This window comes from Dendrobates tinctorius, unplaced genomic scaffold (assembly GCF_039654945.1).
Source record: "Dendrobates tinctorius isolate UK_male_01 unplaced genomic scaffold, ASM3965494v1 ptg000082l, whole genome shotgun sequence".
In the NCBI taxonomy this organism is placed as follows: domain Eukaryota; kingdom Metazoa; phylum Chordata; class Amphibia; order Anura; family Dendrobatidae; genus Dendrobates; species Dendrobates tinctorius.
Window position 1 is genome coordinate 4,803,405 of NW_027361750.1, and position 17,717 is coordinate 4,821,121.

The window sequence follows — 17,717 nt, forward strand, 5'->3', positions numbered from 1 at the left end:
ATGTAGTGCATCTCAGCCATATGTGCAATGTAGTGCATCTCAGCCATATGTGCAATGTAGTGCATCTCAGCCATATGTGCAATGTAGTGCATCTCAGCCATATGTACACTGTAGTGCATCGCAGCCATATGTGCAATGTAGTGCATCTCAGCTATATGTACAATGTAGTGCATCTCAGCTATATGTACAATGTAGTGCATCTCAGCCATATGTGCAATGTAGTGCATCTCAGCCATATGAACATTGTAGTGCATCTCAGATATATGTACATTGTAGTGCATCTCACCTATATGTACAATGTAGTGCATCTCAGACACGCATTAACAAACATAGCTAGCTAAATATGATTTTGTTCGTCCTTCGCAGTAGAAGACGAGGATCAGTGGCTCTTGGTCCGGAGGTGAATGATGAGGCCATTCTGGGCCCTGAAGGCTCGACCACATACATGACATAAGTAACTAGATGTGGTCAGGACAGATGATACTGCTTGCGCATTGCGCACAGCTCGCTTTCTTTTTGCCTCAAAGATTCTCCTATCTTCAGCTACACATGCTCCTGAGATGATCCTGCCTCACCAAGCTAGACGGTCCAGGGCAAGTTCTCCCATTTGTTGATGTTGTCTCCTAGGTTATAAGAAAGGCTTTAAGGCAGTCTTTGTAAAGTTTCTTCTGCCCCCGACTGCTTGCTGTCCCTGACAGAGTTTTCCATACAGCAGTTGTTTAGGCAATTGGATGTCTGGCATCCTGACCACATGTCCAGCCCACCTGGCTTAGACTTTCAGCAGGCGAGTGTAAACGCTGCCAAGCCCAGCTTGTTCCACGACTGTCGTGTCGAGGACATGGTCTTGCCACCTGATGTAAAGAAGTCTGCGGAGACAGTTCAGGTGAAAGTGATTGAGCTGTATGGCATATGAGACAGACAGTCAAGGTCTCGCTGGGATAAAGTGTGGTAAGGACCAAGGCGCAGTAAACATTCAGCTTGGTGGTAAGGCTAAGGCCCCTTCGTTCCCAGACGTTCTTACACAGTCTCTTAAAAGCGGTTTTGGCAACTCTTTTGTTGACCTCAACGTCTATGGTCACTATGTGGCATAGTGTGCTGCCCAGGTAGGTGAAGTTGTCAAGTACTTTGAGCTTGTGTTCCATCATAATGTGTGGCTGCTGGTATAGTTTTCCTGGAGCAGGTATCCAGCTAAATATTATATGATAAATATACAATATAGTAGACCACAGTATTGGGACATCTAGATATTACACCTACAGGAGCTTTTATGACATGGTGTTTGTGAAGTCAGACACGGATACTAGAGGAGAGGCCTGGGGTCAGACACCGATACTGAAGGCGAGGCCTGGGGTCACAATCTCTATTCCAGTTCATCCCAAAAGGTGATCAGTGTAACCAGTCAAGTTCTTTCACACCAAACTCCTGCCTTTTTCTGCCTTTATGGACTTTTCTTTGTGCATTGGGGCACAGTAATGCTGGATCAGAAAAGGGACTTCTCCAAACTGTTCCCACGAAGTTGGAAACTATAATTTTACAAAACGTCTTGTATGAAAGTATTCAGATTTCTATTCCCTGGAAAAAAGGGGCTTAAGTCAAGCCCTGAAAAACAACTCCATGTAATTATCCTTCCTCCACGAAATATTACAGCTGGGACAGCACAGCCAGGCAGGTAATGGTTCTCGTATTATTCGCCAAACCCAGACTCGTTCATCAGATGCCAGACAGAGAAGGGAGATCATCAATATAACACAGAACATGTTCTATTCCAGAGTCCAGAGGTGGCGACTTTACACCACTCCATCCGATGCTTGGCATTGTGCGTGGTGATGTAAGGATTACATGCAGAGCAGAGCATTGGCGACTTATGCACTATGCGCCTCGGAACTCGCCGACCCGGCTCTGTAACTTTACCTGATCTCCATTTCATGTCCGCCTTGCTGTTGTTCCTTCCACGTTTCAGCAATACCACTTACAGCTGATCATAAAATATTTAGGAGGCAAGAAATTTCCTGGACAGACCTGTTACACCAGTGACATCATCTTATATTACTATGCGGTTATCAGTGAGCTCCTTAAACAAGACAATTCAGTGTGACCATACAACGTACTTATTGATAAACACTTACTTAAGTAATCGTTGCTGAACCTCATCCCAAGCACTCTTGCGGCTCTCATCCATGTACATGCGGAATAGGATCCGCAAACCACAGGCGAGGCTGCTCGTCTCCTGTTTTAGGAGGTTTGGCTTTGATTTGCCCTTGAAACCTTGTAGGAATATTGAAAAAAAAAGAAAATGCATTTTATTTATGCTTTGTTTATATACAGGGCTAATCATATTCTGCAGCGCTTTACATACATTAACATAGTTGTCCCCAATGGGGCTCACAATCTAATTTCCCTATCAGTATGTCTTTGGAGTGTGGGAGGAAACTGGAGAACCTGGAGGAAACCCAAGCAAACATGGGGAGAACATATAAACTCCTTGCAGATGTTGTCCTTGGTGGGATTTGAACCCAGGACCCCAGTGCTGCAAGGCTGCACTGCTATCCACTGAGCCACTGTGCTGCATTTAGTTTCATTGGTTGCACACAGTTATAACAGAAAAGAGAGACTTTCAATTTCGACTGCAGAACTATATGACAACTGATGCTGCTTTAGGCTGTGTGCCCACCATAAGCTTTCTTTCCATGCAAAAACGCTTTAAACCTACATACATTAAGCATCCCATTCTTATAATGCATTCTGCAATTTTTGTGCACATGATGCGTTTTTTCCACAAAAAAACACATAGCGGGAAAAAAACGCAGCATGTTCATTAATTTTGCGGTAAAAAACGCATTTCCAACTATATTCTATGAGAATGTGGATGCTCCGGAAAAAAACATAAAAAACGCATTTTTCCTGGGAGGGTGTTCGGTTTTTAGTCAGGAATGTTCTGCATACGTGGGTACATAACCTTATTCTGAGTGTCGATAAGTTGAGTGAGCTTTTTCTGAACAAGACTTTGCCTAAGGACTAGATCATGAACATGTACAACACTTACAAAGCAGCGACATTGAGGAACTGGTAATAGGTTGTCTTTGTAAGACTACAATACCCAGCGTGTGTTCCTTCACATCTAGTTTGGTGCATAGCATTCCCATCAGTCCATATTAAAGTGACTCAGGTTGAACAGTCATTTTGTGCTGACAAAGTATAGGTGCTCGGCGCATCACAGCGGGGCAAAACATTTACGCGTACCTTCACACCAGCTTGTTAACCATTTATCTCCACCCTTGTCTGGCTCTATAAAACCAGAGTTGTCAATCAAAGTGGGGGGAGGTCGTGAAGATAAAGGGAAAACAAGTTGGTGGGAAGGTGCACTTAAATGTTTGGCCGCGCCAAGATGCACCGAGCACCTGTGCTTGGCTTGAACAGTCATTCTGTGCCGATAGTCCCTTTAAATACATATTAGCCATCATTTTCAGGATTAAACAGATTCTCATATTTATGGGAACAGGATTGCAGATGCAGTTCCTATTGTACCCATGTAAAGTCCCTTCACATTCTCTACTATAAGTTAGGCCACTTTCACACGTTCAGTATTTGGTCAGTATTTCACCTCAGTATCTGTAAGCCAAAACCAGGAGTGGGAGATAAATACAGAAGTGCTGATGTGCTATTATACATTTCCTCTGATTGTTCCACTCCTGGTTTTGGCTTACCAATACGGATTTAAAATACTGAAAAAATAATGAATGTGTGACCGTGGCCTTATAATGTATTTCTACCACTGCTATGCCTGAACAGTAGAGCTGTGGTGAATTGATTTGCAGGATCTGTTCCAGCTGCCATGTCAGTAATCTGCGAGAGACAGACAGGGGCCCTAAGGGTAGTTTCACATTTGCGTTTAAGGCCACAGTGACGGCCTGCGCACGGCCACGCTAAGCCCCGCCCCCTGCCGCGCCTCCTCCGGTAGCTCCGCCTACGGGCGCATGACGCTGCATGCGTCCTGTGTCCCGTATCTTTAGCACTGGTGACGCAGGCCGTGCGCAGGTATGCGTTTGGCGGTGCATGCGTCCTTTTGATGCTGCGCTGACCGCACCAAATTGCAACAGGTTGCGTTTGGCGCTGGTCGGCGCAGCGTCAAAAGGACGCATGCGCCGCCAAACGCATACCTGCGCACGACCTGCGTCCCCAGTGCTACAGATAGGGGACGCATGCAGCGTCATGCGCCCGTAGGCGGATCTACCGGAGGAGGCGCGGCAGGGGGCGGGGCTTAGCGGTGGCCGTGCGCAGGCCGTCGCTGCGGCCTTAAACGCAAATGTGAAACTACCCTAAGCACTACTGCCTACATCCCAGCATCCAAGTGTCTTCTTTTTATTAGCCGGTCTGCCGTGATAAAAAGACATGATGTCACATGTGCGTCCCTCTATAACGATAACACGCTAGGCCATCTAATCAAAAAGAGGTTGCTCTCAGTGGGAAAAACAAGATAATCTTGTAGTTATGATACCTTTTAATGGCTAACAAAAATAAAATTAATGATGTTACAAAGCAAGATTTTGTGACTTCTTATGTTTCTCCCTCAGGCATTGTATGACAAAGTATCTGAAGAAACACATACGATATGCACAAAAAAAAACCATGACATAAGATATGGACATTTAAATAAACAAAAAAACTGAGCTTAGAGAGGGAATTCTAAATTGGACTAGATTAGTGGTGTGAAAGTTTTATAGTCCCAATATCCAACTAAGATCAGCAGCCTCACTGTCTCTGGAGCAGCTTCCTCAGATTCTGTAGTAAGTCATAAATCCACCTGACAGATTTAGTCCTGTGTGCAGGTTGTGTACAACAGAGAATGGGAAACACAAATGCAAATTCTCGCTATCAGTAGGGCTTTCAGCAGTGGGAGCTCACATTCATATTTATCACCCATCCATAACTTTCGGAGACAGGAATATGCTGTAACCCCTTTACCCCCAAGGGTGGTTTGCACGTTCATGTCCGGGCCAATTTTTACAATTCTGACCACTGTCCCTTTATGAGGTAATAACTCTAGAACGCTTCCATGGATCCCGGTGATTCTGACACTGTTTTCTCATGACATATTGTACTTCATGATAGTGGTAAAATTTCATTGATATAACTTGCGCTTATTTGTGAAAAAAACGGAAATTTGGCGAATATTTTGAAAATTTAGCAATTTTCTAAATTTGAATTTTTATCCCCTGAAATCAGAGATATGTCACACAAAAAACTTAAGTAACATTTCACATATGCTTACTTTACATCAGCACAATTTTGGAATGAAAATTTTTTTTTGTTAGGATGTTATAAGGGTTTAAATTTGACCAGTGATTTCTCATTTTTAAAACACCATTTTATTTTTAGGGACCACATCACATTTGAAGTCACTTTGAGGGGTCTATATGATGGAAAATACCCAAAAGCGACACCATTCTAAAAACTGCACCCCTCAAGGTGCTCAAAACCACATTCAAGAAGTTTATTAACCCTTCAGGTGCTTCACAGGATTTTTTTGAATGTTTAAAAAAAAAAATGAACATTTAACTTTTTTTCACAAAAAAATTACTTCAGGTCCAATTTTTTTTATTTTACCAAGGGTAACAGGAGAATTTGGACTGCAAATGTTATTGTGCAATTAGTCCTGAGTAGTCTGATACCTGATATGTGGGGGGGAACCACTGTTTCCGCGCATGGCAGAGCTCAGAAGGGAAGGAGCGCCGTTTGACTTTTTCAATGCAAAATTCAGATCAGACTCCATGTCACGTTTGGAGAGCCCCTGATGTGCCTAAACAGTGGAAACCCCCACAAGTGACCCCATTTTGGAAACGAGACCCCCCAAGGAACTTATCTAGATATGTGGTGAGAACTTTGAACCCACAAGGGCTTCACAGAAGTTTATAACGTACAGCCGTAAAATTAATAAAAAAAAATCACCTTTTCTTTCCACAAAAATGATCTTTTCACCCCCAATTCTTATTTTCCCAAGGGTAACAGGACCCTAAAAGCTATTGTGCAATTTGTCCTGAGTACACTGATACCCCACATGTGGGGGTACACCACTATTTGGGCGCATGGCAGAGCTCGGAAAGGAAGCAGCGCCATTTGACTTTTTTGGCTGGAATTGGGATCGGACGCCATGCCGAGTTTGGAAAGCCCCTGATGTGCCTAAACAGTGGAAACCCCCCAACAAATGACACTATTTTGGAAACTAGACTCCCCAAGGAACTTATCTAGATGTGTGGTGAGCACTTTGAACCCCCAAGGGCTTCACAGAAGTTTATAACGCCCAGGCGTGAAAATAAAAAAAAACATTTTTTTTCCACAAAAATGATGTTTTAGTCCCCAATTTTTTATTTTCCTAAGGGTAACAGGAGAAATTTGACCCCAAAAGTTGTTTTGCAATTTGTCCTGAGTAGGCTGATCCCCCATATGTGAGGGTAAAACACTGTTTGGGCGCATGGCAGAGCTTGGAAGGGAAGGAGCACCATTTGACTTTTTCAACGCAGAATTGGCTGGAATTGAGATCAGACACCATGTTGCATTTGGAGAGCACCTGATGTGCCCAAACAGTGGAAACCCCCAATTCTAACTCCAACCCGAACCCCAACACACCCCTAAACCTAATCTCAGCCCTAACCCTAGCCCTAACCCTACTGGGAAAGTGGAAATAAATACATTTTTTTAATTTTATTATTTTTCCCTAACTAAGTGGGTGATAACGGGGGTTTGATTTACTATATATGGCGGTTTTTATGTTTGGCAGCTGTCATACACTAAAAGACGCTTTTTATTGTAAAAATAGTTTTTGCATCACCACATTTCGAGAGCTATAATTTTTACATATTTTGACCCACCGAGTCATGTGAGGTCTTATTTTTTGCGGGACGACTTGACGTTTTTATTGGTACCATTTTCGGGCACGTGACATTTTTTGATTGCTTTTTATCCGATTTTTGGGACGCAGAATGTACAAAAACCAGCATTTCAAGAATTTCTTTTGGGGTGTGCGTTTACACCGTTACACATGCGGTAAAATTGATAAAGCGGTTTTATTCTTCGGGTCAGTACGATTACAGCGATACCTCATTTATGTCTTTTTTATGTTTTGGCGCTTTTATGCAATGAAAACAATTTTATATAAAAAATAATTCTTTTTTGCATTGCTTTATTCTGCGAGCTATAACTTTTTTATTTTTTCACTGACAATGCTGTATGGCAGCTCGTTTTTTGCGGGACAAGATGAGGTTTTCAGCGGTACCATGGTTATTTATATACGTCTTTTTGATCGTGCGTTATTGCACTTTTTGTTCGGCGGTATGATAATAAAGAATTATTTTTTGCTTTGTTTCTATTTTTATTTTTTAAGGGGTTCGCTAAAGGGGTTACTAATGGGACAGTTTTATAGGGCGGGTCGTTACGGACACGGTGAAACTAAATGTATACTTTTATTGCTTTTTTTTTTTTTTTTTTATTTCCAAAAAATGAATTTATTAGGGAATATTTTTTTTTTAAATTTATTTAGAGATTTTTAATAAATTATTTTTGCACTTTTTTTTTTTTTTGTTTTTAAACTTTATTACATTGTCCCGGGGGGACATCACTGTCATGTGTCAGATCGCTGATCTGACACATCACAGATCGCTGTGACAGATCAGAGGGTGTCAGCTGTGATAATCATCTGACACCCGGCCGCAATCTGCGGCGCTCTCCCTGTGAGCGCTGCTGATCGCTATGACGTACTATCCCGTCCATGGGCATAGGGGCCCGGGTCCCATGGACGGGATAGTACGTCAGATGTCAGGAAGGGGTTAAAGAAGAGCTGAACGGACTCTTTGAAAGAAGCCATCATACATGTTCTGCATAAACAGAGGTGATAGTATATACCTTACTCTACCTTATCAACTATTTAGTGGGTGCCAATGAAGCAGTAACACATTAGCACAGGTCTTTTCCCAGCAATTTTCATATGCCGATGATTAATATTTCTGCAAATTAACTCATGACTGGTATAATATTATACAATAGGATACAATAATTAATCTATGCACAAGACAGACATCAGTGATACTAACCTGCCTTCCACAGAGCAGTCCTTTGCTCATTATTGGAGTTAAAAGCTTTTGCAAATCTGTGAGATTCAAGCAGACAATCCAGGAGCTTGAAGAGTTGCTGAGATGTGAGGAAGCGATACATGCCTTGATCATGAGTGTCAACGTGGACATCAAAGTGAACAGCGTCTCTCTGCGGATGACACAAGGGGACAGTCTTATATCTGCAAATGTCACTCAGTACAAAGAGGGAGGGTTTTTTTCGGCTGCTTGAATACAATATAGCCCCATAACATTTCTGTATGTCTGGATGTAACAAGTGTTAGGGGCCATATTGTCACAGATAACTTCTCCAGTAAAAACCAATAATGAGTGCTCATACCGACTGTATACAACTGATAGACTAAGCGCAAATGACGCAAGTAATGTCTGTGTGTGTATGGCAAGTCTGATGTAATAATTGATATTTATCTGTCTTTGGTGAGGTTTAATACTTTTGCATGGACACCTTGCTGTTGGCTTTTTCTCAATGATCTTACCAGAATAGAAATCATTTTCCTCCAAAATATTCAGTCTAGTTCATAGTTGATTGGCCAGGCTGCATTCACACCGGTGGCTGCATCACTAAGAAGGTGCAGCCACAGTACAGCCGATAACCGCACCGGGGTGCAGACGGGCTTGTACACGACAGCAGCTAAAAGCACTTACATTATCAATAAGCAGCTGTGCAGAAAAACAGCAGTGAGGCCATTACCGTGCAGTAGTCTTGTCCCCAGAGTATACTGTACGGAAGGTGTAGGGTCTCTGCTTTCCCTCCTCTCCTCAGTACAGACACTACATTCCCTCCTTTCCTACAACAATGTTGTTTTTATCTCACTGTACATTCTCCTCCATTTTCGGTTCAGTGAGCCTGGGGGTCTCCAGCTTCCATGAAAAATGCCAGACCCCTTATCTGGAAAGGTTCAGAGCTTGCAAACCAGGGTGGGCTGCAGAAGGCTCTGGCCTGACTTTCTAATACATGTGACAAGCTCACACACTTGGCAGGACACAAGATCATAACGGGGTTGGAGAAACTGCTGGGCCAGCCAACTCCTGCATGAAGTGTTAGAAGGAAGCCATCGACATTCTGCGTATTGTCCGGACACCCAATCCAGAGACAACCTAAACATAACGCCTGTGATAATTATCAGGCTGAACAGAACACTCTGCCTGATCAATAAGAAAGCTGTCCGGGAGGATCTGGTGCTGCCGAGCCCATCTGAATGCAAAACCCTTTTTCCTTGCTGAAAGTGTGAATTTTATAGTATAGGGAAATATGGTAACCTCGGAGCATACCGTAAGTTGCTCGAGTCACGCTAGCAGGTTAAACCTCAGAGCCTTTATCTGCCATGTAACATTGTGTCCGGTCCTAATGACATCCAGAGCAAATTCCATGAATTGATAACTAAATGGTCACGAGCCCACACCATGAATGCAATGAAAACTAGAGGTTAGCAAACATTCATTAAAGGGCACGTGGACGATTTTACTAACACAATAAGACCTCATACAGATGGACAAACCATCATTCAATTACTTTTGGTCTTCAACTTCTGTTCCGTTGTAGTATCCGAAATACACAGCATGAAATAGGATTACAACTGACCCATCTGTACGAGGCCTCCGATACAATGCGCCGGTGTATGAGGTCTCCACCATTGTTTCATATCCCCACAATAAGACAACACACCTGAGCGGCAGCCAGATTTTCTGCATCTTCTTTCTTACTGGTTGCGGGGAAAAACACGATATTGTCGATGGTCTGAATGAGTTCTAGTTGCACCACGCATTTAATTAACAATGCTGAAAAAAGCTTCTGTTCTGGAAGTTCTAAAATGAAAAAAATGTAAAAAAAAAAATGGCAATGAAATTATTCAATCTCCTAGAAGAAGCCAAAATCCTTTTCAAGATCAAAGACACTTGTTATCTTCCACCCTCGCAAGTTAATTACTGACAAAATGCTGTGTTTTGCGGACACTAAAATACAAAATAATCAGAGGTTGAAACCAATGACATGAGTCGTCTGCGAGGCGCAGAAATAAAGGAAGCCATTATTTGTTACTTCACATAGTGCGGTTCTGTGGCCCGGGCTTCACTGGCGCACCGCAATCACATCTTGCCCTTAGTACTACTCACTTGCTCCAGATCTGATCAGGTAGAAGTCCTCATTAGCTACACTTGTAATGCCAGGCTGGGTGCTGCGTCTGCCGTCAGCCGTCCGGGGCTGGATGGAGTCATGGATATCAACTGACTTCTGGGATATGGAGTCCTGACAGACACAAATTGCACTTGGTTGAAGATATCTTTTGAATATTTTATAATTTTTGTGTAAAGACAAAAAAAAAAAAAACCCTTTTACATATGCAATACATAAAAGATTGATGAACTGTCTGTCCTTCCTCCAAAGGCTTTACCAAAATGCCAACTCTGAAATAAAATAGACCAATCTGCAAATATCTACATAGAATTTTAAAAAAAAATTCATAAAGATAGAGCCAATTTTTTTTTGGTAATACTTTATAGATTTTTTTTCACTGACATGACTGTATGAGGACTTTCTTTAATGGCAACCAAATTTATTTTTTTTTAACGCCGTCTTGGTGTATATATAAACTGCTGTGTAATTTGATTTTTTTATGCAAATATATACCGTATGTACTTGAGTATAAGTCACGTTCCAAAATAGATAGAAAAATCCCTGGAGAACATGTACACGTATACATATTATACACACACAAATATGTATATCAGAGATTTGATCTGTGTGTGATGTGTTGTGCGGGGGAGGGCGAACATGGAAGAAGAGCCACCTTGCTGTGCCACACATCACAGACAGAGGTGATCAGGGTCTGCTAGGATCCACCAGACCCTGAGCAATCAAAATGGCAAAATCTTACAGAAGCATCAGCGGTGCTGATACACTGCTCACTGCAGAGCGCTGATTGGATGCTGTGTAACCGGTGAAGACAGGAGGTGAAATATACCACTTCTGCCTTATCGCCAGGGTCTGCACGATGTGCCTGATAGCGGGGGATCAGACCAGCTCCTGCTTGGAAGAACATGGGCTGTCAATTTAACACAGTGGCCAGGACCAAGAGCAGGCAGAGTAGTGTTTCTCTAACTGAATATAAACTCTGTCCGGTGTGGAGAGGGAGGAAGATGGTGGTCAAGAAGAGCGCTTTACTATGTTTATGGTCAGGTTTAGAATGGGATATGAACTTACATAAGGATTTTAAGCTGAAAACAGTGGCTTTAATTGCATAAAAGGATTCATATCGCTGATCGAGAAGATGAGAAGTATGACCAGATGCAATACAGCTTCTGGAGGCAATACACAACTTACCAGCTGCTTTTCAGTGCTTAGATCAATCTCTCCAGATGCTGGTTTCCATGTTAACAATCTGTGCAAGTAGACAAGAGAAGATTAAGGCCATGTTCACACATTGCGTTTTTTTTCTGCAGACAAAACTTGCTCTCTTGGCAGGAAAGAAGCTGCTTACAAAAAGTAGGTTTGCTGTGTTTTTGTCTGGTACATTTGTCTCTTGTGCAAGCTGATGAAAGTTTAGTGCACAAAAAAAAAAAAAAACATAATGCAACTTCCTCCGGTTTTTGCACCAAAAACACTGCAAGACCTGATACCTGCATTTTTTGCACTTCCTCATTGCTTTCTATGGGTGAAAAAAAGCTGAAAAAAGTGACAACCTGCAGTTTTCAAACACGAAGCAGTTTTGTAATACAGTCAGAAAAAAAAAACAATGTGTGCACATAGCTTTTGCTGTTAATGTAAAGCCCAGCTTAAAATTTGCATTAAAAAAACAGAAAAAACGCAACATGTGAACAAAGCCTAAGACCAAAGCAACACTCCATAAAGTTAAGGCTAGTTTCAAACTAGGGTTTTGAGGCGCAGCGGATGCTTGCCGTGAAGCTCCGCCCCCTGCCGCGCCTCCTCCGGTGAGCTCCGCCTATGCGCGCATGACGCCGAATGCAACCTGCGTACCCGAACTTTATCACTGGGTACGCAGGCCGTGCGCATGTATGCTTTTGTCGGCGCATGCGTTCTTTTAACGGTGCACCGGCAGCACCAAAATGCAACACGATGCGTTTGGCGCAGGTCGACGCACCGACAAAAGGACGCATGCGCCGGCAAAAGCATACCTGCGCACGGCCTGCGTACCCAGTGATATAGGGTACGCAGGTCGCATGCAGCATCATGCGCCCATAGGCGGAGCTGACCGGAGGAGGCGCAACAGGGGGCGGAGCTTCACGGCGAGCGTCCGCTACGCCTCAAAACGCTAGTGTGAAATTAAGAAAACCTTCTAAAACAAATATGAATAAACCAAATTAAAGTCCAAATTAATAAAGACTTGAAAAGTTTTTTAATTACACAATAAAAGGAAAACCATACAAATACCATAATATGTCGTAGTATAAGGAGATAGTTACATAGTGAACACATGGGCCATGAATAAATATAGTGATCATAAAAAATCCATAAGCAATATAAAGTGCATATAATGAATAGACCTAAAGTCTGAGAGCTCAAATAAAGTGCATAGGAAATGTAATAGGATCATAAATACCCGTGATCAGTGGCTCAATGTGTCTCCAGCTCCCTCCAACGTACGTTTCGCCTACCATGGCTTTCTCAACTTTGCCAAAGCATTTTAAATTATTTCATCAATGTATTGAATCTCTATTAAAGGTGCGAGGGATTGATCATGTCATATTGAACTCTAGGGGAGGTGATATTAAGAAACGACTAGCGCAAATTGAGTCCAAGTGGATCTTTAGACTGGACACTATTGCACCCAAGGGTCTCAACAAACAATTATCTTTTAATGCGTTTTTATAAATGTTTTATTAATAAAATATTTTTTCCTTTTCTTATCTCTTTGCTTTTAGTCTGTACCCGGTCCTTGGAATTCTTTCATCCATTCGGTCATCCATCTGATCATCCAGATCCTATAGGACCTTTTATGAATTTTCACTATTTATAATATGGGATATTTGCATATATACTGTATGTATGTATATATATATATATATATATATACAGTGCCTACAAGTAGTATTCAACCCCCTGCAGATTTAGCAGGTTTGATAAGATGCAAATAAGTTAGAGCCTTCAAACTTCACACAAGAGCAGGATTTATTAACAGATGCATAAATCTTACAAACCAAAAAGTTATGTTGCTCAGTTAAATTTTAATAAATTTTAAACATACAAGTGTGGGTCAATTATTATTCAACCCCTAGGTTTAATATTTTGTGGAATAACCCTTGTTTGCAATTACAGCTAATAATAGTCTTTTATAAGACCTGTATACTATGAGTTATTTTTAATGGTTTCAACACTCCAATTAATTAATACCAGCTATTGATATAGTTTCAATCAGCTCTTTGAACCTTCCAAGAAGGTCATTGAAGCTTGTTTCAACCAGATGGTCAAATTGTCCAAGCAGAGAATAACTGGCTTACACTTATCTACCAACAAAGGACCTTCATTGCCATAATTAGGTTATCTTGTGCTCCGAAGCCCCTCCTCCAGCTTGCTGTCTATGTGCACACAGGATGCCCCCTCCTCTAGCTTCTTGTATTATATACTGGTTAAAACAGGTATTGAGGGGATGTGTTTATAGCCAATGGACAATAGACTTGTGACATCATTCCCCATATGGTGGGGCTGGACACACCTTTTAGCTGGACATCCATTGGAACCCTTACAATACAGACCTGATCAGGCCGGCACAGGTCTCTGGAGTTATCTTGGCCCACTCCTCCATGCAGATCTTCTCCAAGTTATCTAGGTTCTTTGGGTGTCTCATGTGGACTTTAATCTTGAGCTCCTTCCACAAGTTTTCAATTGGGTTAAGGTCAGGAGACTGTCTAGGCCACTCCAACACCTTGATTTTTTGCCTCTTGAACCAGGCCTTGGTTTTCTTGGCTGTGTGCTTTGGGTCGTTGTCTTGTTGGAAGATGAAATGACGACCCATCTTAAGATCCTTGATGGAGGAGCGGAGGTTCTTGGCCAAAATCTCCAGGTAGGCCGTGCTATCCATCTTCCCATGGATGCGGACCAGATGGCCAGGCCCCTTGGCTGAGAAACAGCCCCACAGCATGATGCTGCCACCACCATGCTTGACTGTAGGGATGGTATTCTTGGGGTCATATGCAGTGCCATCCAGTCTCCAAACGTCACGTGTGTGGTTGGCACCAAAGATCTCGATCTTGGTCTCATCAGACCAGAGAACCTTGAACCAGTCTGTCTCAGAGTCCTCCAAGTGATCATGAGCAAACTGTAGACGAGCCTTGACATGACGCTTTGAAAGTAAAGGTACCTTACGGGCTCGTCTGGAACGGAGACCATTGCGGTGGAGTACGTTACTTATGGTATTGACTGAAACCAATGTACCCACTGCCATGAGATCTTCCCGGAGCTCCTTCCTTGTTGTCCTTGGGTTAGCCTTGACTCTTCGGACAAGCCTGGCCTCGGCACGGGAGGAAACTTTCAAAGGCTGTCCAGGTCGTGGAAGGCTAACAGTAGTTCCATAAGCCTTCCACTTTCGGATGATGCTCCCAACAGTGGAGACAGGTAGGCCCAACTCCTTGGAAAGGGTTTTGTACCCCTTGCCAGCCTTGTGACCCTCCACGATCTTGTCTCTGATGGCCTTGGAATGCTCCTTTGTCTTTCCCATGTTGACCATGTATGAGTGCTGTTCACAAGTTTGGGGAGGGTCTTAAATAGTCAGAAAAGGCTGGAAAAAGAGATAATTAATCCAAACATGTGAAGCTCATTGTTCTTTGTGCCTGAAATACTTCTTAATACTTTAGGGGAACCAAACATAATTCTGGTGGTTTGAGGGGTTGAATAATAAATGACCCTCTGAATAAACTTTTCACAATTTAAAAAAAATTAAACAAAGAAATAACATTCTTTTTTGCTGCAGTGCATTTCACACTTCCAGGCTGATCTACAGTCCAAATGTCACAATGCCAAGTTAATTCCGAATGTGTAAACCTGCTAAATCTGCAGGGGGTTGAATACTACTTGTAGGCACTGTATATATACACACATACATACATACAGTATGACCAGCCCGGGCACCATTTCAAAGCACTATCTGTACTTCCTTCAGGAAATACACATCTAGTTATAATTTGTTATAACTATCCCCAGTTAGTTACTATGCCCGGGCAGCGCCAGGCTCTTCAGCTAGTAAGTGTGTGTGTATGTATATATATATATACACATACACACACACTTACTAGCTGAAGAGCCTGGCGCTGCCCGGGCATAGTAACTAACTGGGGATAGTTATAACAAATTATAACTAGATGTGTATTTCCTGAAGGAAGTACAGATAGTGCTTTGAAATGGTGCCCGGGCTGCCCCTTTAAAAGAGACTTGCCTGCTGCCCCTGCAAGACTTTCAACTCAGGATACGATTTAACTGTGGGTGCCTCTCAGGGGCCACTTTGGCCTGAGGGTCTGATTTGGTGGGTGGGGGGCCTCAGGATCCGACTCTGTGGCCTGGGCTCCTCAGGGCTTGAATTGGTGGCCGGGATTCCTCAGAGTCCGATTTTGTGGGTGTGGCCCCTCAGGTCTGATTTTGTGGGTGGGGCCCCACAAGGTCCGATTTGGTGGGCGGGGCCTCTCTGGGTCTGATTTGGTGGGTGGGGCCACTCTGGGTAAGATTTGGAGGCTGGGGTCGCTCAGCCTCCAATTTGGAGGCCGGGGTCGCTGAGCTTCCGATTTGGAGGCCGGGGTGGCTCAGCCTCCAATTTGGAGGCCGGGGTGGCTCAGCCTCCGATTTGGAGGCCGGGGTGGCTCAGCCTCCTATTTGGAGGCCGGGGTGGCTCAGCCTCCTATTTGGAGGCCGGGGTGGCTCAGCCTCCTATTTGGAGGCCGGGGTGGCTCAGCCTCCTATTTGGAGGCCGGGGTGGCTCAGCCTCCTATTTGGAGGCCGGGGTGGCTCAGCCTCCTATTTGGAGGCCGGGGTGGCTCAGCCTCCTATTTGGAGGCCGGGGTGGCTCAGCCTCCTATTTGGAGGCCGGGGTGGCTCAGCCTCCTATTTGGAGGCCGGGGTGGCTCAGCCTCCTATTTGGAGGCCGGGGTGGCTCAGCCTCCTATTTGGAGGCCGGGGTGGCTCAGCCTCCTATTTGGAGGCCGGGGTGGCTCAGCCTCCTATTTGGAGGCCGGGGTGGCTCAGCCTCCGATTTGGAGGCCGGGGTGGCTCAGCCTCCGATTTGGAGGCCGGGGTGGCTCAGCCTCCGATTTGGAGGCCGGGGTGGCTCAGCCTCCTATTTGGAGGCCGGGGTGGCTCAGCCTCCTATTTGGAGGCCGGGGTGGCTCAGCCTCCGATTTGGAGGCCGGGGTGGCTCAGCCTCCGATTTGGAGGCCGGGGTGGCTCAGCCTCCGATTTGGAGGCCGGGGTGGCTCAGCCTCCGATTTGGAGGCCGGGGTGGCTCAGCCTCCGATTTGGAGGCCGGGGTGGCTCAGCCTCCGATTTGGAGGCCGGGGTGGCTCAGCCTCCGATTTGGAGGCCGGGGTGGCTCAGCCTCCGATTTGGAGGCCGGGGTGGCTCAGCCTCCGATTTGGAGGCCGGGGTGGCTCAGCCTCCGATTTGGAGGCCGGGGTGGCTCAGCCTCCGATTTGGAGGCCGGGGTGGCTCAGCCTCCGATTTGGAGGCCGGGGTGGCTCAGCCTCCGATTTGGAGGCCGGGGTGGCTCAGCCTCCGATTTGGAGGCCGGGGTGGCTCAGCCTCCGATTTGGAGGCCGGGGTGGCTCAGCCTCCGATTTGGAGGCCGGGGTGGCTCAGCCTCCGATTTGGAGGCCGGGGTGGCTCAGCCTCCGATTTGGAGGCCGGGGTGGCTCAGCCTCCGATTTGGAGGCCGGGGTGGCTCAGCCTCCGATTTGGAGGCCGGGGTGGCTCAGCCTCCGATTTGGAGGCCGGGGTGGCTCAGCCTCCGATTTGGAGGCCGGGGTGGCTCAGCCTCCGATTTGGAGGCCGGGGTGGCTCAGCCTCCGATTTGGAGGCCGGGGTGGCTCAGCCTCCGATTTGGAGGCCGGGGTGGCTCAGCCTCCGATTTGGAGGCCGGGGTGGCTCAGCCTCCGATTTGGAGGCCGGGGTGGCTCAGCCTCCGATTTGGAGGCCGGGGTGGATCAGCCTCCGATTTGGAGGCCGGGGTCGATCAGCCTCCGATTTGGAGGCCGGGGTCGATCAGCCTCCGATTTGGAGGCCGGGGTCGATCAGCCTCCGATTTGGAGGCCGGGGTCGATCAGCCTCCGATTTGGAGGCCGGGGTCGATCAGCCTCCGATTTGGTGTCGGCCCTTTAAGACTCATTTGGGTGCGCTGGCCCTTTAACAATCACTTTGGCGCGTTGGCCCTTTAAGAGCTATTTGGCTCACTGGGCTTCTTTTAAATCCACTTTGGCGCACACATTCTCTCTCAGGGGCATGTGTCATGTGATGAAGCTAGATTTGCATTTGTGCTGTGAGTTTCGCTTTAAGAGCTGATATTATGTGGCAGAGGCTCTGTGCTGGGGTTCAAGTGAAGTTCGTAGGCGTTGGCATAGTAACTGGGTCTGCCTGCGCATATCAATGAGCTCAACTGTCAT

The 17,717-nt window shown here is 45.1% G+C and overlaps 1 protein-coding gene across 2 annotated transcripts in view; it reads right to left on the bottom strand.

Annotated features, from left to right (window-relative positions):
- Window positions 1–17,717, bottom strand: part of ARFGEF1 (ARF guanine nucleotide exchange factor 1) — a 277,288-nt gene that overhangs the window by 66,374 nt on the left and 193,197 nt on the right. Inside the window, exons 33-37 of one of the 2 annotated variants that reach the window (XM_073583853.1) lie at window positions 11,443–11,500; window positions 10,236–10,368; window positions 9,790–9,929; window positions 8,085–8,253; window positions 2,127–2,265 (exon numbers count right to left, since the gene is read on the bottom strand). In XM_073583853.1, the coding sequence (XP_073439954.1) occupies window positions 2,127–2,265; window positions 8,085–8,253; window positions 9,790–9,929; window positions 10,236–10,368; window positions 11,443–11,500 (639 nt within the window). The remainder of the gene's footprint in view (window positions 1–2,126; window positions 2,266–8,084; window positions 8,254–9,789; window positions 9,930–10,235; window positions 10,369–11,442; window positions 11,501–17,717) is intronic. The other variant, XM_073583854.1, reaches the window with a different exon arrangement.